We start from the raw sequence: 22258 nt of genomic DNA, 5'->3' as shown, positions 1-22258 counted from the left end.
ACGTTGATCGAGTCATCGAACATAAAGCGGGGCAATTGGGACAAGGTGGGGTCACTGATGGATCTCTAACCAACCTATACTAAGCAGTTTAGAATAAGCAGGTAAGGTATGAAAGCAGGTAACAAAAACAGGCTATGCATCAGAATAGGATCATACAGAAAGCAGTAGCAGTTCTAGTGCATGCATGAGAGGGAAATAAATGGGCGATATCGAAATGCTCAAGGGGGGGGTTTGCTTACCTGGAAGCTCTGCTGAAAAGGAAGAAGTGTTGTCGACATAGTCGATCACATGGGCAGCATTGGTCTCGGGGTCTACCAGAGAGAAGAGGAGAAAGAAACAATAAATATAAAGCAAACATAGCATCACAAAGCATAACATGGCAATATGTTGTGCCGGGTGTAACCTAACGTATGGCTACACAATACAGGTGAAGGGGGCATTCAACCGGGAATGTCTTTCCGGCTCAGGACCTATGTCAGACAGATGACCGGAGGGGGAATGTTCCATGTTTAGCTAGTTAGAGGCATGTGATAGGTGAACGAACCACGTATTCGGATTCGTCACATTTTTCTGAGCAACTTTCATGTAGAAAACATTTTCATCGGAGTTACGATTTAATTTCTATGAATTTCTAAGGGTTTAAACATTTTCTGGATTTATCTAAATTAACAGAAATGGACTTATGACATCAGCATTGCATGGGGATGACATCAGCAGTCAACAGATTGGTTGACTGGTCAAAATGACCAATGGGGCCCACTCGTCATAGAGAGTGGGTTAAACAGAGTTAAAAACTAATCTAAACATAGTTAGTTAAACTACTGGGCCACCTGTCAGTGTCTAATTATGTTAACTAATTAGCTAAATTAATTTCATTAATTAGGGGGCAGTGGGCCCCTTTTGTCAGTTGCACGGGCCGGTCCAGTCAGCAGAGTTGACTGAGTCAACTCAGTCAACAGGGCCCCACGGGCCCACGGTCAGTGGCTCAGGGGGCGGGCCCCAGGCGTCCTCGTGAGCCCACGCCGACACTGGTGACCAGAGTAACTCCGATGGGCCGTTTTACGGCGGCGCATCACCGCCGAGGTTCGGAAACAGCCGTCCGGCGTCTATTTGACGTGCGAGAGGCGCCGTTTGGACGCGGTGAACGAGCCACATCGAGTGGCGGCCGCGGCAGCAGCTGGGGAGGCCGGAAAGGGCGCCGGCGACGAGCTGCAGCGACGGCGGCTTCTGGGCAACGACGGAAATGACGCTAGAGAGGGCGGTTGCACGAACTGGAGGGCGCTACGGGTCCCTACGGCGTCGAGGAGCACGGCCGAGAACCTGATCGAGCTCAATGTCGGCCGAAACGATGGTGGCGAACGGCACGGCGGAGACGTCCTACGGCCACGGTGGCTAGCTGGGCTACGGGGACGGAAAGGAGCAGGGAAGAGGGGGGAGGACGTGCGGTGCTCACCGAGGAGCACACGGGCGGCTCGTTGACAACTTAGGAGCGCAGATGGCGAGGAATCGCGACGACGGCGTCGCGATGGCCGGAGAAGGGGATCGGGTCACCGGCGTTGTTGTGCTGCTCCCCGACTTGATCCAACGACACCAAACGAAGGGGTCGACGGCGCTGGGGCTCCCGGACAGATCGGCGGGGTCGGAAGGGCTCGGTGGCCGCGGGGTCGACGGAGATGTGGCGGCGGCCACGCTCGGTTGTGCTCGGCAGAGAGAAGGGAGGAGTGGGCGAGCTCCAGGGAGAGGGAGAGGGGGAAGTGGGCGCTAGGGTTAGGAGGGGGAGAGAGCCGGGGCGTGCCTTATCCTCGTCGGGGAGCGGCGGATGGCCGACTTGGTGACGCCCTGGCCGGTGGATGGCCGCCACCTCCCCTGCTTCTATGTAGCGAGGAAGAAGACAATGGGGGAAGGCAAGCTGGGCCGCCACTGTGCACTAGGCCCAACGCACAGTGGGCTCTTTTTCCTTCTTTTTATTTTTAGCTTTCCTTTACTATTTTTCTTTTTATTGACCTGTTTTGCATTTTCTTTTAGTACCAGTTGAATTTTGTTTTAAACAAAACTTGGCACATAATTCTAGCACGATATATTGAGATGGAACAAAAAGTTTGGATTCAAAAGGAGTTGTCTAACCATTTTTAGAAATTGAAAAGGCCAATTGAATTGCTGCTAGAGCACTAAATTAATACCCAGAGGGATTTTAGGAATTCAAAAGAGGCTGATTCCAACATGAAAATGGTTAGGGGAATTTATAGGACAAAGTGAACATTTTTGTTTTACTCCTTGAAGAAATAAATATTTGACTTGCATTTTAAATTTGAAATTGAGGTTGAAGTATTCTTAATTATTTTTCTTAGGGCATGATGACGATGACTTGGCATCATTAGTGTGGAGTTAATGTAGCACGATTCTCGGGGTGTTACAGACTAGGGTTCCAGGGAGGGGGTATGAGGGGGTTATGGATGGGAGGTGTCGGGCGGCGCCGGAGTTGGGATTAGAAGAGGAGCGCCCGCCCGCCCGCTCTTCCTCTCGTCAGCGACGCATGCGACCAACTAGTGCAGTCAGTGTATATTGAGGATGGGACAATTACGCTTCAGCCTCTAGTTAAGACACACCCGATTTGATTTGCCGTTAATTTTTTTTAAATGGAGGCGATTATAATCGGCCGGCCGACCGAAGCTTTGGCCGGTCACACCGCTCACTCGCTCAGCATCCGACCGACCGAAGCTTTGATCCTTGCAAATCCGCACACCAAACTATAGGTATATAGTTCTTGACCTCCAAACATATATCCTTCTTAGGTATCAGAATGATATATTTGTGTTATATAGTCATAGGTTCAAGCTAGTGATGCTATGTAATCTCTCCATCACCACTCTGAAATCAGCTTTGATAAAATGATAACCTCTAAGCACTATCTAAAGAAGAACACTGTAACGCCCCGAGACCGACGCTCCAGAAGACTTCCAGCTACTCCGAGTTTCGTCGTGTGATTTGTTTTGTTTGTTGCATCATTTGCATTGCATCATGCCATCATGTCATTTTTTTTAAAACTCAACTAAATAAATCGTATGGATTTTTTTTCGATCCATTTAAATCGAGGGAATTCACTCGTGATTTCTCTTTATAACATATTAAAGCCTCTCAATATTATTAGGGAGCTATAATAAAATATTCCATTTTTGGAATTCACCATAATACACTTGCAAAATCTCAATGCCTTTATTATCTTAATTCTTGATCTCCAACTCTGCCCATAAATTATTTCATCATTTTCCGGAGCTCCACCAAAAATCCGAACATTTTTGGACCTTCCTTTCATCAAGTCCTAGTTCAAACCCATTTGAATTTCAAATGAGTTTGAATTTAAATCTTTCAATCATGCCCCTTTCTATTTTTCTTGGAACGAGCATATTTTTGCGAGTCCGGGAAAATAATCCCCTTGCCCAAAATTCTATTTCTACCTTCCTTTCTTCTCCTTTCTTCCTTGATTTATTTTCTATTTTCAGAAAATATAAGAGAGGGAGAAGAAGCCCAGCAGCCTGTAACCTAGCCGGCCTCTTAGGCCCATTTGCCTGGAGGTCCAGCCCACCTAACCCCTTCCTAACCCTAGCCTCGAAGGCCAGCCCAGCCTCTCTCCCTCGACTCCCTCCAGCGCCGCCGCAATGCTCGATCCCATCTCCCTCCCGCAGCGCCTCCATCTCCCTCCTCTGCGCCCCATCTCTCCTCTCTCGATCCCCCACTCTCCCTCGTCTCCTCCCTCGCGCCGTCACCATACACCGCATCGAGCCAGGGAGAGGAGCTCCCTGCGCCCGATCCCCTCGTTTCCCTCTCCTCGATCCCGAGCCCGAGCGCGCAGCCCTCGACCTTCCCCTCGCTCCCGCGCTCCGCCCTCGCCGGAGAAGATAACCAGGACGGAGCCCCATCGGCCTCCTCTGCGCCCCACCTCTCCATCTCCCCCTCGCCCGCGACCCGAGCTATGCGCTCATGGCTGCGCCATGGCCGCCTACCTCCGCTGCCGTCGCGCCCTTCGGTCCCTGTGCCTCGCGACCGCGCCAAGTCCGCCCCGTCTCCTCGCGCCGGCCCTGCCGCCAAGCCCTGCCGCCGGAGCTCGCCTTCGTCCTGACTCCGGCAGGATCAGGGCCCTGCTTGTCGCGCCCCGCCGGAGGGCCACCCTGCGCGTGACCTCGCCGGGCCTTCTCTGCTGCCCTTCGCCGCGCCAAGTTCCCTGCCGCCAGGGACGCGAGCTTCTCTGCCTCCCCCGGCGTTCGTTCACGTTTTAGCGCCTCCGCCATCGTCGGAGATGGGCTCCCGCCGCCCAGGTCCGCGTCTCGTCCTCGTCCTCGCCCAATCCCCGTCGCCGATGCACCTGGACATCGCATCGTTGCTCGTGGCATGCCAAGACCGCCCCGTGGAGTTCGCGAGTTACCACTACGAAGGCCTCTGGGTTCGCCAAGTACCCAACCGCCAAGACCCCACGGACGTCTACCTCCAGATGGATTTCGTCAAGTTCGACGACCGAGTCGAGTACCTCTACCGCCGTCTACGGAAACAACAAGTACCCCGACGTCGCGTGTACCACTACCGTCGACATGAACATCTACGAAAACGTGTACAACTACCGTCGCCACGTGAACAACTACTTCCGACGACGTCCCGTGAACGCCTACTTCCTCTACACCGCTTCGAATGCGAACCGTCTCGTTTGAACGCTTCGAAGGTATAACCCGAAACGACCGCCGTGGACCGAATGCATGTTGTCTGAGATGTACCATATGTTTGCATCGTGCCCGTTTGTTTCGTGCACGTTCCTCCTCGTTTGCCATGCCGTCGACCTGTGGGACACCCGGAATCCGGGATCACCCCACCATCCATGCACGCATCCGCACGCCTCCTTTTGCACCGGTATCTCCGTGAGCTACCGGAACCGATATGTTGCCGTGGCATCATTTTCGGATATGTTGCCGTGGCACCATTTTTGTTTCGCCGCCGTGGCACCCTTTTTGTTCCGCCATGGTGACCAAGTGCTTCATAACATGCTCATGTCAACATTTTCATAAAATTGCATAAAACTTGTATATGTCATCCGCATCATGATAACAACATTTAAAATGTTTAAACTTGTTGTTGCATTAAATTGCTAAATGCATATGGGGATTTACCGGATTTGTTGTTTTTATATCCGGCCCCATTTAAATTGTTTAGATGGTATAGTTTATATTATGCTTCACCACTTGCCATGTTTAACAACAGTTAATATTGTTGGGTAGCTTAAACAAGAGATAACTAAATAATTGATGTGGTGTTCCGTCAACATGCACCTCGTTGCATATTGAGCTCCACTTAACTTGTAGTATTGTTTGTTGCACTTTGCCATGCCATGCCTCATTAAACCGGACATGCATCATACTTGTTTGTGCATCATGACTTGTTTATGCTTGTGTGTTTACTATGTTGTTTGTTTCTTTCCGGGTTGCTTCTCTCGTTAGCTTCGGTTTCGTTCCGGAGTTGTGAGGATTTGTTCGTCTACGACCGTTTGTCTTCTTCTTGGATTCGTTCTTCTTCCTTGCGGGATTTCAGGCAAGATGATCATACCCTCGAAATCACTACTATCTTTGCTATGCTAGTTTGCTCGCTCTTTTGCTTTGCCAATGCTACGATGCCTACCATTTGCTTGTCAGCCTCCCAAATTGCCATGTCAAACCTCTAACCCACCATGTCCTAGCAAACCGTTGATTGGCTATGTTACCGCTTTGCTCAGCCCCTCTTATAGCGTTGTTAGTTGCAGGTGAAGATTGAAGTTTGTTCCTTGTTGGAACATGGAGATGTTGTTCCCTGTTGGAACATGTTTACTTGTTGGGATATCACAATATATCTTATTTAATTAATGCATCTATATACTTGGTAAAGGATGGAAGGCTCGGCCTTATGCCTGGTGTTTTGTTCCACTCTTGCCGCCCTAGTTTCCGTCATATCGGTGTTATGTTCCCGGATTTTGCGTCCCTTACGCGGTTGGGCTATAATGGGAACCCCTTGACAGTTCGCCTTAAGTAAAGCTCTTCCAGCAATGCCCAACCTTGGTTTTACCATTTGCCACCTAGCCTTTTCTTTCCCTTGGGTTCTGCAGACTCAAGGGTCATCATTATTTTACCCCCCGGGCCAGTGCTCCTCTGAGTGTTGGTCCAACCTGTCAGCTGCCGGTGGCCACCAGGGGCAACTCTGGGTTGGCCTACCCGTACCTTGGACAATCTGAGTGTGCCCTGAGAAAGAGATATGTGCAGCTCCTATCGGGATTTGTCGGCACATTCGGGCGGTGTTGCTGGTTTAGTTTTACCCTGTCGAAATGTCTTGTTGTACCGGGATACCGAGTCTGATCGGAACGTCTCGGGTGGAGGTCTATTCCTTCGTTGACCGTGAGAGCTTGTGATGGGCTAAGTTGGGACACCCCTGCAGGGATTTGAACTTTCGAAAGCCGTGCCCGCGGTTATGGGCAGATGGGAATTTGTTAACGTCCGGTTGTAGAAAACCCGAAGTTGACCTTAATTAAAATACATCAACCGTGTGTGTAACCGTGATGGTCTCTTTCCGGCGGAGTCCGGGAAGTGAACACGGTGTTGGAGTTATGCTTGACGTAGGTTGCTATAGGATCACTTCTTGATCATACTTTTATCGACCGTGCTTTGCCCTCTCTTCTCGCTCTCTTTTGCGATTGTAGCCACCATATATGCTAGTCGCTTGCTGCAGCTCCACCTCATTACTCCATCCTTCCTATAAGCTTAAATAGTCTTGATCTCGCGGGTGCGAGATTGCTGAGTCCCCGTGGCTCACCAGATACTTCCAAAACCAGTTTGCAGGTGCCTATGTTACCGAGCAGGTGACGCAACCAAGCTCAGGAGGAGCTCGATGAAGATCTTGTCCTTTGTGTTGTTTCCGTTCTAGTTGATCAGTAGTGGAGCCCAGTTGGGGTCGATCGGGGACCTTTGTCGCATTTGGGGTTCTTCTTTTATTTTGGTTCCGTAGTCGGACCTTGATTGTATCTGGATGATGTAATGCTTTATTCATGTAATTGTGTGAAGTGGCGATTGTAAGCCAACTATGTATCTCTTTCCCTTATGTATTACATGGGTTGTGTGAAGATTACCTCACTTGCGACATTGCTTTCAATGCGGTTATGCCTCTAAGTCGTGCTTCGACACGTGGGAGATATAGCCGCATCGAGGGCGTTACAAACACCCTAACAAAACCATCTGCTCTCGGGGCTTTGTGTGAAGGTAGGCCATTTATTGCATTCCAAAATTTCTCTTCATTCAGTGGACAGTCAGGGCCTGTTTGGTTCTAAGACTAGTATTGCCACACTTTGTCACATTTTTTTGCCAAGCTTGCCTAAGATTAGTTCATCAAAATGAGAGCCACAAGTTGGCAAGCATAAAGGAATCTTGCCACACTTTTTGTGTGTATGCCATGTGGGGCTCAAGTGTGGCTTGCCTAAGGTGTGGCTTGAACCAAACACTCAACTAAGTTGGTCAAACTTGCCTAACCTTAGTTGTGGCAATCTTTGGCTAAGTTAGTCACCAACCAAACATCCCTTTAATCTCATGCAAAGCCATGGTTGCACAAAGACCCACAGATTTTAAACTCATCACTCTTTGATTTGTCTACAGTGTTCCGAGAATTCCATTGAAGTGGTTGAAGAACACAATTTCATTGTCGCTGGTGAATTATGATCATTAATCTGACATGTGCTGGTTGTGTGCAATGATGTAGTAACAAAGTTGTTTAAACTTCCACCAACTCAAGTTCTTTTATGGTGATATTTTTTGTTTTGGCACCTCAAGCCTTGATCACTTCAACTTCATTTTGGTCGCATCTAATTATTTTCCGTTCTTGTTCAAAATGGTGTGATTATGGAGGAAATCCTCTTCATGCTCTCCATCAGTGTCGCGCTTATGCTTCATGTTAGAGTATTGGTAGGGGTGGTGCTAGTGATGTACGTTGTTTCGGCCTTTGTGATGATAGTGAAATTGACCAATGACTTGAACAAGCAGTTGCAACACAAGTGTCTAATGATCGAGCTCACGATGCTGGAAATTGCGCACATTCTCACGTTTTGGCTCTCCAAATTAGTGATGTACAGTACAACATATGGATCCCTGGTAGATCACTCACCTTTGAGTCGGTATTATCAGATCTTCTGCACCACTCGCCAGTTTTGAGTTTTGACAAGAGCAGATAATTAGCTACCGCCAGTTTTGTTGTCAGTGCATTTGCAGTCGAACAACAACGACTCACTATAGAATTGCGGCGCGATTGCCCCCGCATTGCAGCGGGATTTTTAAGTGCAAATTTTTTGTTAATAAAATCATGAATCATGACGAAAGATGCAAATCTGATGAGGAAATAGTTTCTTGATGAGGTCGAGTAACTATTTGTTCTATGAAGGGACTTTGTTGTTCGTGTTTGCGTTAGTTTATTGGACTTGATGTCCTCTACTACTTACTAAGCCTTTTGTCCCAAACAAGTTGGGATAGGTTAGATATGAAACCCTTTCACGAGGACTTCCCAGAAAGTGACCTATCCTAGTACTACCCTCGGCCAAATGGGTTTCATACCCAAATGACTGGCTAGTTTTTACGTTGGCTCGCCAAGCCTATCACAACCCTTAGATATGAAACCCTTTCACGAGGACTTCCCAGGAGGTCACCCATCCTAGTACTACTTTCGCTCAAATGGGTTCCATACCCATGTGACTGACTAGTTTTTACGTTGGTTTGCCAAGCCTATCACAATCCTCCTCTTTTACCCGGGCTTGGGACCGGCGAAGTTACTTGATGTCCTCTATCTAGTTAAAATTATATCATTTGCTATTTTTTCATGAGTTGTTTCTTTTTCCTGAAACAAGGCCTAAGCTTTCTCTCACTTCGGAGGTAGTAGTTTATTTTTTCAAAAATTGAGGAGGATAAGAGATTTTCTTTTGAATTGAAGATAGTTACTAGGAAGATTAATAATTGGGTCGTGTCACCGTTCATCATTCTTGGCATCAAGGCAGGTGTTCCTTTGATGTTATTTTCACGGGGGTGGTCCTTTGATGTTTATCTTCAATCACTATGAAATTCATTGTCGTATATCTCGTCGTGTCATCTGGTTGCATTCAAGACGTCTTGATTTTTTTAACACATCACTCATACATGCATAGAGACATTTATCTCTATGAACAAATCGTCATAGATGCCTTTTTTCTGAAACGAAGGCTCAAGAAGAACCCGACTTTAAATTAACGAAGCCATTAACTGGCCAGGAATTATAACGATCCATACAATGGAAAATAAATATGCCTTTATAGTCCATGACAATGTCTTCTTTCACTAAACGCATATCATCAAAAGGCCTGAAATAATTTTAGAAAAGGACAAACATCAATGTCAAGTCTAGAAACCTAACCATGTGAGCGATGCTTAGTTCGCAAAACGTCCTGGTTGCTAGCTGTTTTCCTTCATCTTATATTCCCCCAATTTTGGCAAATTTCCGTGGACAGACGACCACGTTCCGTACTTGTGGACAGCAAAGTTTCCAGTTTGGCGACACACCTCGAGAGCCGACGTGGCCGTGCTAGGCAGCTAGCGCTTAACATTGGATGGCCACCGTGAGCAGCTATCTACACTCTCTCACCATTGTGCCCGTCAGAACCGCTGCCACGGCTGGCTCGGCACCACAAAAGAGCACGCGCTTCTTCCCCGCCCAAATCGAAACAAGGAGCCGGCACACAACCGCCCCGGCTCGCCTCGGAGGGCTCACCGAATCCCGAACCCCACGGCGCGAGTTCGCCGGAAGACGAGGTGAGGCTCCGAACCCCCGCCGATTCTTGCGGTGTCGTCTTCTCGCAGCCGTTCCTCGCCTGGGTTCTGCCCTGGCTTCGCGGGTTCGTGGTGGTTGTTTCTAGGACCATCTGAGAGCGGGGATTTGTGTGCGCGCGTGTAGAATTAGGTCCATAGTATCATAGCAGCTTCTCGGTCTGTTTATGTGGGTTTGATTTGGTTGGCTAGCTTTGGTCAACAGTCGTTTCCCCAAATTTTCCGCTGCCCTGAGATTATTATTGGCTTCTGTAACATGTGAGATAGCATGGGGGAAATTCTCTTGTGATTGGGGACTGCATATCTAACCTAGGTTAGAAACTTGGGGTTTGTGTGTTTACCAGTTTGGGTTGATTAGAATTGCTTTCTCCCTATATCTAAAAAAATACAGCAGAGGATATGACCTTCGGAACTCTGGTTCCCAGTTGAAATTTACTACCTCTGTACCAAAATATAAGACGTTTTTGTAGGCTAAAGTAAATAGGGCTGTTACTTGTGTTGCTTAGGTAGGAATTGAAGTATAACTGATGCAGCTTCCTGCCTTCCGCAGGCATCATCGCTTATAGCTCTTTCAGCATGGAGCTCTGCACAGCTTCTGTATCTATTTCACCGCATCGCCCCAGTATATCAACGTCTAGCCGTCCAGTGCCATATACTCGATATGCCGGTTCAAGATCCTGTATTTCCAAAAGGACAAAGCGATCTTCACTCTATGTCATCAATGCTGCATCAACTAATGCCCTGCTCTCTTCTCGGACCCTACCCACGCAAACTAATGGTGCAGCTGCGAAAGGCATGCCCAGCAAAAAGCCCAACAGTGCACTGGAGCAACTTGATATCGAGCGTGGTGTCTGCATGCCTTTCCGAAAGTACTCCCCGGAAATGGTATTGTGCACTACGAGCATTTGTGTTTACAAGGTTGGTTTGCTGAAATTTGGTTTTAACTATGCCCATTTCCATAATTGATAGGTCAGGAGTAAAGTCTTGGGATCAAGTGGCTCTGTACTATCCCTCGCTAGTCGGGGGGTGGAGATCATTTGGAAACTAGGCTTTTATTGGTCATCTCTGGTGTATGACTACTTGGTTGGACGGGATGAAGAAATCGTTCCGTTCCGTGCCCGCCAGCTCCGCAATCTTTTATGTGATCTCGGGCCATCATTCATAAAAGCAGGACAGGTTATATTCTTTTCACTTTCTGATAAATCTCATCGAAAAAAAGATTTCACTTGTGCTATCTGTTGTGTCTTACAATTCCAACATTGTTTAGTTACATTATTTTTTCAGGTTCTAGCTAACAGGCCTGATATTATTCGTGAGGATTATATGAGCGAACTGTGTATCCTACAAGATGACGTTCCTCCATTTGCTAACCAGGTACATGGTTGCAATAGAATATTTTTACAAATTGTTCTGGACAGTGGACACGTATTGGGTTAAGGCCGATGAAATCAGGATGATTAACTAAGCGTTGCTTATTGCTGTATACCTGGTAGGTGGCCTTTTCCATAATTGAGGAGGAACTTGGCCAGCCTCTAGAACAACTATTCAGCAAAATTTCATCAGAGACAATAGCAGCTGCAAGTCTGGGCCAAGTCTACCGTGCCACACTAAGAGAAACCGGCGAGGATGTTGCTATCAAGGTTCGTGTTCCTTTCACTTTCTTTTCTTACTTGAGATACTCTGACGTTTGTGACTTGATGCACCATTTAGTGGGGTTCTTTGACTATAAACATAGTCTACCTCCTTCTCCCTGATAAAATTTGTATCCTTTATAGCTGCATCATTCATGAACTAAATGCTAACATATGCTCCAGTAGAATGTCCAGATGTTGATAGTGAAGTATATGTGGATTGCCCAACCTTCTCTGTCAGGTTGGATTTTTGGTTCCACTGGTTGGTGCATGAAACTTAATATCATATCAGACCCCAAAGGTCTTGGGTTCAAGTCTGGGATCTTGGGATTTAAATATTAAAATATGCCCTGCCCTATTTGTGTCCATGTTTAGGCCTTATTGAGCTGCACGTGAGAGGGGGTGTTGAGGTGTATGTGGATTGCCCTAGTAGTTGCTGCATGAAACTTAATAACTACCACGATTGTCTTTTACTTTTTGCTAAATTTTTAAATCATATTTTTGACTTGTAAACGGAATGAGTTTATTTATGCTTATCTCTTTGATTTCAATCATACCACAGGTTCAGAGGCCAGGGATTGAGCCAATAATATTCCGAGATCTGTTCCTTTTCCGCACGCTGGCTTCCTTTTTGAATGGGATTAGCCTTCAAAAACTAGGCTGCAATGCAGAGCTTATTGTTGATGAATTCGGTGAAAAACTTTTGGAAGAACTTGATTACACTCTTGTAAGTATTTTCTTTGTGCCTTCTTCCCGTCGATGTTAAGTTACAGAGTAATGAATCACTAGGTTCATGCCTGCACGTTTCAGCTGGGGTTTTAAGTTGATATCTTCAGATATTTTAAAATTAAGTAACCATGTATGTATGTGAACACTTGTGCCTTCAATAGTTAAAGATGTTCTGTTTCCTAAATGGCTCAAAGGTACATGAACCTCTTCTAACACTTCGAAATCAAAAGTAACTTCTCATCAGTAGTGATGTATTTCCACAAAAATAAAATGAGTAGTGATGTATTGTGTATGACTATTACAGAAGCATATGTTTTGTTTAATTTGGAGAATAGTTATGGGATGCCTTTTTTTGAGTTGTTAAAAGATGATCAGAATTTTTAGTGCCTTAATATTTATAGATTTGTTGAGTCATACAAATGGTGCGTGCATATTTGAAGAAAATATTGGCACATGAATAGATGTCGGTAGCACACAGAATGGTTAATCTACTAATACTCTTTTTATTGACATCATAATCATGATCTTTCACTGTTTTCACTAACAAAGCGACAAATTATAATTTTGGATGTACCCAATGAATGGAAAATATGACAAATGCTTCAGATGGCACATTTAGCACTAAACCCACTCTGATGTGGCGAACTTGTAAGTATAAATGGATCTGGTTGCTTGTTGTTTTCTGGAGGAGACGACAGTAGCTTGTATGTTCTGATCAATGCGGCCTTTCAGTGCAATAACCAACCAATTGTTCAGCAATTTTTTTAAGTTCACTGTTTGTACCGTACCCACAATGCACGAGCGCAGCAAATAGGAAATCTTAATTAATTTAATGACCGGAGGCTTAACGAGTGCAGTATCACAACCTTCTTATTTCCTTGCATGGAGGTATTGCAACCTTTTATCTATGTGTCATTAAGATACTATAGGTCTTTTCATTCCAGCAACACAGATTTTATGTTTCATGTTTATTTGGTGATGAATGTCTGAATGGGAGTTGACGGCCTTCCTTTTCTGCGCAATCAGGAAGCTAGAAACATCGAGGACTTCATAGTAAATTTTAAGAATGATCCAACTGTGAAGATCCCTCTAGTATATAATAAGTTTTCAGGTTCTCGTGTTTTGGTGATGGAATGGATAGATGGAATCAGATGCACTGATCCGCAGGTTTGTAGAATTCATCATATTAACTTTTACTTATTTCTAATGTGGATTAGTTCATTTAAAATTTGTAGCATCATTGAGTTTTCAATTTATTCCCTCAGGCTATAAAAGAAGCTGGGATTGATGTAGAAGGCTTTCTCACAGTTGGAGTGAGTGCAGCACTGCGCCAGTTGCTTGAATTTGGCCTTTTCCATGGAGATCCACATCCTGGAAATGTTTTTGCGATGCGAGATGGCCGTATTGCTTACGTCGACTTTGGCAATGTTGCCGTCCTTAGCCAGGTCTGATTTTTTTTTGGTTGTTTGGTAGTAGCAGAATTTGTCTTTGCAGTTGCAATTGATTGGATTCTTATTGTTGCTTGCCTGTGAATATATAATTAATAATATATCATGCATGCCCTACTACCAATGATTCTTTAGTGTGAAAAACTTTTCACTTAGGTGGTCAAAATGTACGTCGGCTACTTATAGTTCTGCAATCTGCTAACACCACAAAAAATGATGCCCTTATTGTGAATGCATTCTTGTGATTTACTGCATTGGCAGATCAAGAAATTGCTTACATATGTTTTATTGCCGTTGTTTCTCGTATATGCAGCAAAACAAAGAAATCCTGATTGATGCTGTAGTTCATGCTGTAAATGAAGACTATGCAGAAATGGCAAATGACTTCACAAGGCTTGGTTTTCTTGCTAGTGGAACAGATGTTTCCCCAATTATCCCAGCTCTGGAAGCTATTTGGCAAAACTCAGCTGGAAAAGGCTTGGCAGACTTCAATTTCAGGAGTGTGACTGGTAATCCCTATTTTCTAAATTTTTCATTCTCCTCATAAATGTATATATATTTGCTTGATATCTTGTCAGTTTACATGTTTGTTGGGGGTGGGTGTTCTTGATCGTTAATCCATGATACTTTTTGAATGCATCCCTTGCGGTTGCTCACACATGTTGAAACTTTCTTTATTGTTTTGCTTCCCCTAATGATGAATTCTTAGTGTAACACTGCTCCATGTATTCAGATATACTTTTTACTAATGAATGAAATTGAAAATTACAGGGAAGTTTAATCAGCTTGTGTACAATTACCCTATCCGCATCCCAGAAAGATTTTCTTTGGTCATTCGCTCTTTGTTGACGCAAGAAGGAATTTGCTTTACTCTCAAGCCTGAATTTAAGTTCCTTGAGGTATGACATTTGCTACCTTTTCAGTTCTTATGAGAACAATACTGTACATTTGTTTGGTTACTTATGCTCTTCACTGTATGTTTCTTAATATTTAGGTTGCATATCCGTATATAGCAAACCGTCTTTTGACAGATCCAAATCCTGCTCTCCGTGAACGGCTGATACAGGTATGTTTTAATTTCTAAGAACCCTCTTAACATGACGCTCATTGGTTGTTTCTGCCATATAATACATCACTATGTGAGCCGTAAATGTGCAATGAAGCATCGGTACACGGGTACAGAGAAAAACAGCAAGCTTTTATTTTTTCGAATACGCAGGCATTAGTAGAAGAAAGCCACTGTTGTTGTTTATAACATTTCTGAGATATTATCACCATTTCCACACCAGGTGTTATTCAAAGATGGATTGTTCCAGTGGAAACGACTAGAAAACCTTATAGTTCTTGCCAAGGAAAATGTGTCAAAGATGAGTACCAATCCTGCACTGAAGAGCAATAGCCTGTGAGTATTGAACCCACTGTTTCTGTCATGCTGTATCTGTCTAGCTGTTCCTGCAAGTATTCTGATCTTTCGTACTGCAGGCAAACTGTGTCGAGTCAAAAACTGGAGAAGAAACTGGATCTCACTGACACAATAAAAGATGGAGCACGGCTGTTCCTTATCGATTCTGGGATCAGGAGACAACTTGTAATGGCTTTCACTGAGGACTCCAGGTTGCACGTAGACGAGGTACTATTCTACATAAACTGGTCAATCTTGATTCAAGAGATCAAATGCACTTATCACTACGGCCACGAACCATATATAAGATTTAAATTTCTCGACGATGGATCACCGCAACCCTGTTTCTCTCTTTTGCAGCTTGTTGATGTATACAAACTGGTGGAAGATCAGATAGATATACCTTCAGTTGCTCTTGAGGTTCTCCAAGGTAAGTCAATCAAACTCTGTTTTTCATGCTCTTGTCGTTCGTGGAAACATTTCTCCCTGCTTAGTGATTCACATTTCTCCCGTACTCTCCTGTGCAGATTTGCCATCGGTCGCACGCGATTTCATGCTTTCGTGGAGTGATTCTGTTCTGTCAGATCGCCAAAACTAACCCAGCCAAAACGCTGGACAGCAAGCGGAGACCTGCTAGTTAGGAACAGCAAGCAACTTACCTCGAGTTAATCTGCAAATAGAGATATAGATAGATAGACAAGATTCTTCCCCTATTCTTTGGTGGGGCACTCCTGTATAGCAAGATTTGCTCGTGCTCGACCTGCACATGCCACTTGTATAGTGGAACACGGACTTGTATATAACTGGAGTTTGTAATAGTAATTCTGGAACAAAAACAGCATATAGATATAGTAGTAGTTTTGTTTTTGTATAGTAAGTAGTACGTACTGTAGTATATATGCAAAGGGGTATGCTGATTTGTATACGATTTCCTGGTGTGCGCATGGGTATCTTCTTGGCTTGAACTCGTAGGGCCCGTGTCCGGCTCGAACCATGACCTTCTAATCTGTGAAATTGGTAGAGATGCCGGCCAATCTCGAACCTGTACCAATTTAGACCAGTTTGGTGCACCGGGAAATCCTCACTAGGATTACTCTCTGCTTGCCCCTACATGTCATACTAGAAGGGTTGGACACGCAGCGTTGTTGGTGTAGTTAGGATTCATAAAGATAAAAATTGGTGGCGCGTGGAAAATATGAAGTTTATGTGTGTGTGTGTGTGTGTGTGTGTGTGTGTGTGTGTGTGTGTGTGTATTGTGGTTGATTTTGTGTTATCTACTAATAAACACATACTATATGGAAAAGTTACTTATGTTTTTTTTTTGCGAAAGTACTTATGTTGGTTGTTGTATATACTATATTGATACTCCCTTTGTTCCTAAATATAAGTCTTTTTAAAGATTCCAATAAAGGACTACATACGGAGCAAAGTGAGTGAATTCACGCTTTAAAATATCTTTATATACATCCGTATGTAGTTTGTATTGAATATCTAAAAAGAATTATATTTAGAAACAAAGGGAGTACTACAATGTCACATGTTAACGCTTCTTTTTTAGATAGTTAGACAGTGCAAGGACTGATATGTAACTTTATTTTAGGTAGTGAGAGGATGCAAGGGACTAATGTGTAACGTCTTTCAGGTAGTGAAAGAGTGCACGAGACCGACGTGTTGCTTCTTTTTTAGGTAGGGGCCGATGTGTAACTTTTTTTAGATAGTGAGAGAGTGCACAAGATAGATGTGTTGTTAGGTTCATAGTAATAGTGTCCGCTATTGCGTCCATAATAGCACTACTGCCCGCTATTGCTCCAATTGAATGTCATTCCTTTTTGTTTATAATCAAGAAATATAATCCCGTCGTTCAAGTGTTCATCTAAGGAGATGCATGGCAACCTACGCATGTAAAGATTTGGGGTAGGAGGAAAACTGAACCACATAGAAAGCCAATCACATCGCTCTTTTCTCAACTCAAAACATGCTATTAATTGGGGAGATTAAAGTCGCAGTGGTTAGCTGCTGCATCCAACCCATCTGTCGTGGTATTCTCACGGGGGGCTTGCGAGTCGATAGATGCCACAAGGGCTTAGTGTGTGGGTAAGACTGCTGCTGATAGGACCGGGAGCGGGTATGCGAGTAGCACACGGTGGTTTACCCAGCTTCGGAGCTCTCCGTAGAGATAATACTCCTACTGTTGCATGTCTGAGTGTATCTGATATATCTGGTACAGAGCTGCTCCTAGAGCTGTATCTGAGGTCAATGCCATAGGCATCTGGCCTCGTATATATGCGGGTGGCCGGATGAGCATGCAATCTCTAGTGGCCGAATGGCACTTGGCCGTGGGTGTGTGTGTGAGAGTCCATGTGTCTCCTGATGGATGGAGCTAGCTTTTATAGTGTGAGGTAGGCATGGGTGGTGGTAGCGTTGGTTGTAAACTACCTTGGATAGCTTACAAACCAAGCTATGTAGTGGCATGGCCTAGGCATGGTGCATGTCATGCTTGTCCCCTAGGGTACTTTATAAATCAGTATCCAGGGGACACGGTACACTGTAGATGACGTTGCGGTATGGTTGTCTTGTCCGTGGTATGGCCGTCTCGTCGGGGTCTTGTCGCTGTCGGGTCGGGCTGCAGTCGGCAGCCGGTTGGCCGTTGCAGTCGGCCGGGCAGAGCTCTCTGGTGTGGTTGTTGGCGCAGTCGGCAGCCGGCTGGTTGGCGCAGTCGGCAGCCGGCTGGCTGGCGCAGTCGGACTGAGGGGCTTTGCTAGCCCTGATGTCTTGAAATATCGTCTTGCCGTCCTCGGGGTACCCGTGGTCGATTACTCCGACAGTAGCCCCCAAGCCTCCGGGCAACTTGGCAAAGTTGGGCGGAGGTTTTTTGGCGAGTGTTCATGTAAATGATCATGAAAAAAGACAAAGTTAGTCCATGCGGATATATCAAATGTTTGCTTTTAGCATTGCAAGTTTTATGCGGAGGGTGCCGACTCGGTTTCGTTCGAGCCCCCTTAATTTTTTTTCGTGTTCCCTCCGCTTTTTTGCTTGTGCTCTTACTTGCCGGACAGCCGCTCTGCGGTCTGTGGTTAAGAGTGGGCCGCGAAGTGGAGTGTACAATACTCAAGAGTCTAGGAGCAGATTCAACCGAGTAGATACTTGTAAAGGAAAACGGCCGGGTCACCCGAGCCGTTTTTCTTCCCAGACGTTTTTTGCATGGGTGGCCTTCAGCATTCACCCTTGCTAGCCGGACAGCCGCTCTGCGGTCTGTGACTAAGAGTGAGCCTTTGGTACTGCGCACGCTACTAAGCCGTCTGCGGGAACTAACGTCTCAGGCCAAGCGGCCAGCCCCCGGGCCAACTTTGGCTGGCGCCGGGGCGAACAGTGATGCGACTGTAATAAAAAATGCGGAGATAGCACCCGAGCATCGCTCGGGGTTATCCGTGCTTGTGTGATGCAAAAATATGCGGGCGAGGAGCTCACATTGATTTTTGTGTAGTCGCGGTTGTTGAAGACAGCCGGCGCGGCTCGACGCTCGCGGAGCGCGTCGGCGCACCCGCTGGGTGTGGCCCTCGAGCCCCCGGGTGCACGAAGGGGGTCCCGGCCGGTCAGGATCGACCGGCCAGGCGGCGAGGCGTCTTGCGACGCCCTTTTTCTTCTTTTCTGACGGCTGGGGGAGCCGGATAGAACTCTTCTCTTGTCTGCAATCTTCGCGGGGGCGCGCCAGCGCACCCGCTGGGTGTAGCCCCCGAGATTCGGGCCGACTGCTGAGCAGTCGGGCCGGATCTCCCGGCAACTACTTTGTCTTCTTCATCGCGGGGGCGCGTCAGCGCACCCGCTGGGTGTAGCCCCCGAGATTCGGGCCGACTGCTGAGCAGTCGGGCCGGATCTTCCGGCAACTACTTCGTCTTCTTCTTCGCGGGGGCACGTCAGCGCACCCGCTGGGTGTAGCCCCCGAGATTCGGGCCGACTGCTGAGCAGTCGGGCCGGATCTTCCGGCAACTACTTCGTCGTCTTCTTCAGCCGGCCGGATGGGCGGACCCCAACACAGCAGTCGGGCTCTTTGCAGCCGGACAGGCAGCCAGCGGTCGGACGCACACACACATTTTTTTCTTGCGAGTCGGCCGTGGACATCCGACATATTCTTCAACCGGATCTGGGCAAGCCGGATGCACACACACATTTTTTTGTCCCAGCCGGCCTCTCGGACAGCCGGCCCATCCCACCTGGTCACCTTTTTTTTCTTTTCAGCCACTGGCTTGACTTTTCTTCTCTTCTTTCTTTTTATTCTCTGCCTGATGAGCCGGTAGGAGCGGGACGCGGCGGAAGCCAACGGCCGAGTCGCGCCAGAGGCCGGCGTCCGGGTTGCGGGGGAGCCGGCAGGTCGGGTCGCCGGGGAAGCCGGCAGGCCGGGTCGTGTGGCGGAGCCGGCCAGCGCAGGAGGCCGGGATGCGGGCGGAGCCAGCGCGGGGGCGGCGAGCCGTCCAGCCAGGAAGCGGGCGGGGCCGGCAAGCGGGGCAACGGCGATGCGGCCAGGCGCGGGGAGATGGCAGGCGCAGGGCGAAGGTGAGGCGGGGCCAGCATGCGGCCGGGTGCCGGAGAAGGAGTCGGACTGACGCGGGGTGCAGCGGCGAGGGGTCCCGGCGAGGTGGAGTCGACGCCGGATGCGGAGGCCGACTGGCGGGGTGAAGTCGGTGCTGGGCGACCCGGCGGCCGGGTGCGGGAGCGGTGCAGGCGGCGGGAGGGCGAGGCACGGAGGCATGCGTCTGGAGGTGCACGGGGCCGACGCGGCCGGAGGCGCGGGATCCGAACCGCGGCCAGCCGGCGCGGGCGAAGGTGCGTCGGGATGAGGCGGACGCGGGAGAAGGTGGGAGCCGGCCGGAGCCAGAGTGGCTAGCGGAGTCGGACGCAGCGAGCTGGCGGGCGGCCAGTGCCTGCGCGGAGCAGGGGAGGCCCCGGCTGCAGACGAGAAGGCGGTGCGCGGGAGGCTGCCAGCACGGGGCGGCGATCCGTGGGCGGGAGCAGCCACGCGAAGGCGGCCATGCTATCAGGCGCGCGGGAGGCGGCCGGACCTGAAGGAGGCAGCCGATGGCCGCGCAGGGGAACCGCCCGGGCGTGGGAGCGGCGACGGGTCCCGAGTTCTGGGTCCCGGGGCGGCGCAAGGCGAGGCGGACGCCGTAAAGCGGCTGGGAGGGGCCCGAGCAGCGGCGCCGCATGGACGATGCGGGGCAGGCGGAGCCGGCATGCGCGGGGCTGGGGTCGAGCAGAGCCCAGCCGGCCAAGGCGCGGTGCGGCCGGCACGACAGGCCGGAGCGGGAGGAACCCGCGCGGACATGTACGGGCGCGAAGGACGAGCGGCTCACGGATGGGTTGCCTGGGGATGCAGCCGAGGCGGATGCTAGCGACGCCCGAAGCCGTCGCGTGGCCGCGGGTAGGAGCCACGGGCACGGGTGCTCAGCCGCTGGTACTCAAAAGTGTTAGGCGATGGGCCAAGTCATGGGCCAAGCCAGCTCAGGAGTCCTCGCAGGAGCGACCCACGCTCCTGCCCACGATCGCCACGACCCCATGATCTCCCTCTCTCTCTCTCTCTCTCTCACGACGCTATATGTATCCCGCTCTGTACTCTCTGTATGCAATGAGAAACAGATTACAACAGTTTTACATGGTATCAAACATCGATCCTTTCCTTCCCTCGCCATGACAATCCCCGGCGCACCACCGCCGCCACCTCCTCCCCCTCCTTCCGCCGGCAAGTCTCCTTCTTCCTCCTCCTCCGCCATGACTACTCCTTCAGACCACGCTCCCCTATCCTCCACCCTGGTTCTTCCTTCCCCCATCGCATTCAGCGACACCATTACCGACATTACGCCCTTCATCCCTATAGTTCTCGATCTCCACAGCCACAATTACTACCACTAGCGCCATCTTTTTGAGATCCATCTTGGGCGCTGCTCCCTCCTCCATCACATCTCCGATGATGTCCCCCCAGCTCCTCGCGATCCCTCATGGATCAAAGACGACCTAGCCATTATTCAGTGGCTCTACACGCGCATCTCGACGGAGCTCTTCAACCTCGTCGTCACGGATGGTGCCTCCGCGCGCGACATCTGGCTCGAGCTCCGCCGGCTTTTTCAAGACAACCGTGACGCCCGCATCTCCGCCCTCAACACGGAGCTCCGCACGATCACGCAGGGCGATCGCCCCGTGGGCGTCTTCTGTCAGAGGATCAAGGCGATTGGCGACGAACTTCGCGAGCTCGGCGAGGTGGTCGCCGATCGGTCGCTGCTCCACGCTCTGATGGGTGGCCTCGATGATCGCTTTGCCCAGCAGGCGACTCTGATCCCCCTCCTTCGTCCCCTCCCGACGCTCGCCGAGGCCCGCTCCATGCTTCAGATGGAGGAGCAAAACCAGGCGCGCAAGGCGGGGACGCCGCGCCTCTTTCACGCCACTACGCGCCCTCCTGCAGCACCGGCCCCGGCACCGCCTCAGGGGGCGTCTCCTTCCCAGCCGCCGCCGGGATGGCGTCCCAGTCCGAACTACAAGGGCAAGAACCCCATCTATCGTCCTCCGCAGCACCGGGCGTCGGGTTCGTCGTCAGGCTCCAACCCGGCGCCTCCGGCTCCGTCAAACCCTGCTCCTGCAGTTTTCCCGATCTCCACCACCACTCCGGCGCCATGGCGCCCTGCGCACGATCCATGGACTGGGCTCGTCCAAGCATGGCCCATGCCGTGGTCCGCGCCCTCTCTGACCGGTGCTCCTCCAGCTTACAGCGGCAGTTGGGCCCCGGGCATGCGCCCTCAGCTTGGCGCCCCGGGCCTCCTTGGAGCCCGGCCTCCTCCGCATGCCTATACGGCGTATGTGCCTCTCTACCAGGCCGCACCGCCGCCCTCTGCTTCGCCACCGTACCACTACGGCGCTCCCTCTGCTTCACCGTCATGGGATCAGGTGCCGTCGGCGGCCCCTTCTGCTTTCTCTTGGGAGCAGGCGTCCCCGGCGGCCCCCTCTACTTCACCTTGGGGTCCGGCGCCGGCGGCGGCTTCCTCTACTTCGCCATGGGATCCGCGCGCGCTGGCGCCTCCCGCTGCGACTTCCACCACTACGCAGACGACTCCAACTTGGGACCAGGCTGCGTTCATTGCCGCCATGAACTCACTTACCACTCAGGACCCAGGTACGGAATGGATTTTTGATTCTGGCGCTTCCTCGCGCATGTCTGCATCTAGC

General features: G+C 49.2%; 1 protein-coding gene across 1 annotated transcript; it reads left to right on the top strand.

Annotated features, from left to right (window-relative positions):
* The first annotated feature begins 9625 nt into the window (after nucleotides 1-9625).
* LOC119286362 (protein ACTIVITY OF BC1 COMPLEX KINASE 1, chloroplastic-like) lies at nucleotides 9626-15982 on the top strand. Its single transcript, XM_037565738.1, has 15 exons — nucleotides 9626-9824; nucleotides 10390-10724; nucleotides 10809-11015; nucleotides 11124-11213; nucleotides 11333-11479; nucleotides 12033-12197; nucleotides 13226-13366; nucleotides 13465-13644; nucleotides 13961-14156; nucleotides 14419-14546; nucleotides 14642-14713; nucleotides 14937-15049; nucleotides 15130-15277; nucleotides 15410-15479; nucleotides 15577-15982. The coding sequence occupies exons 2-15, from the start codon at nucleotides 10416-10418 to the stop codon at nucleotides 15645-15647; spliced, it is 2037 nt and encodes a 678-aa protein (XP_037421635.1). The 5' UTR covers nucleotides 9626-9824; nucleotides 10390-10415; the 3' UTR covers nucleotides 15648-15982.
* The last annotated feature ends 6276 nt before the right edge of the window (nucleotides 15983-22258 follow it).

This window comes from Triticum dicoccoides, chromosome 4A (assembly GCF_002162155.2).
Source record: "Triticum dicoccoides isolate Atlit2015 ecotype Zavitan chromosome 4A, WEW_v2.0, whole genome shotgun sequence".
In the NCBI taxonomy this organism is placed as follows: Eukaryota; Viridiplantae; Streptophyta; class Magnoliopsida; order Poales; family Poaceae; genus Triticum; species Triticum dicoccoides.
The sequence above is the reverse complement of the archived record's forward strand: the minus strand, read 5'-3'. Positions and strand labels throughout refer to the sequence as shown.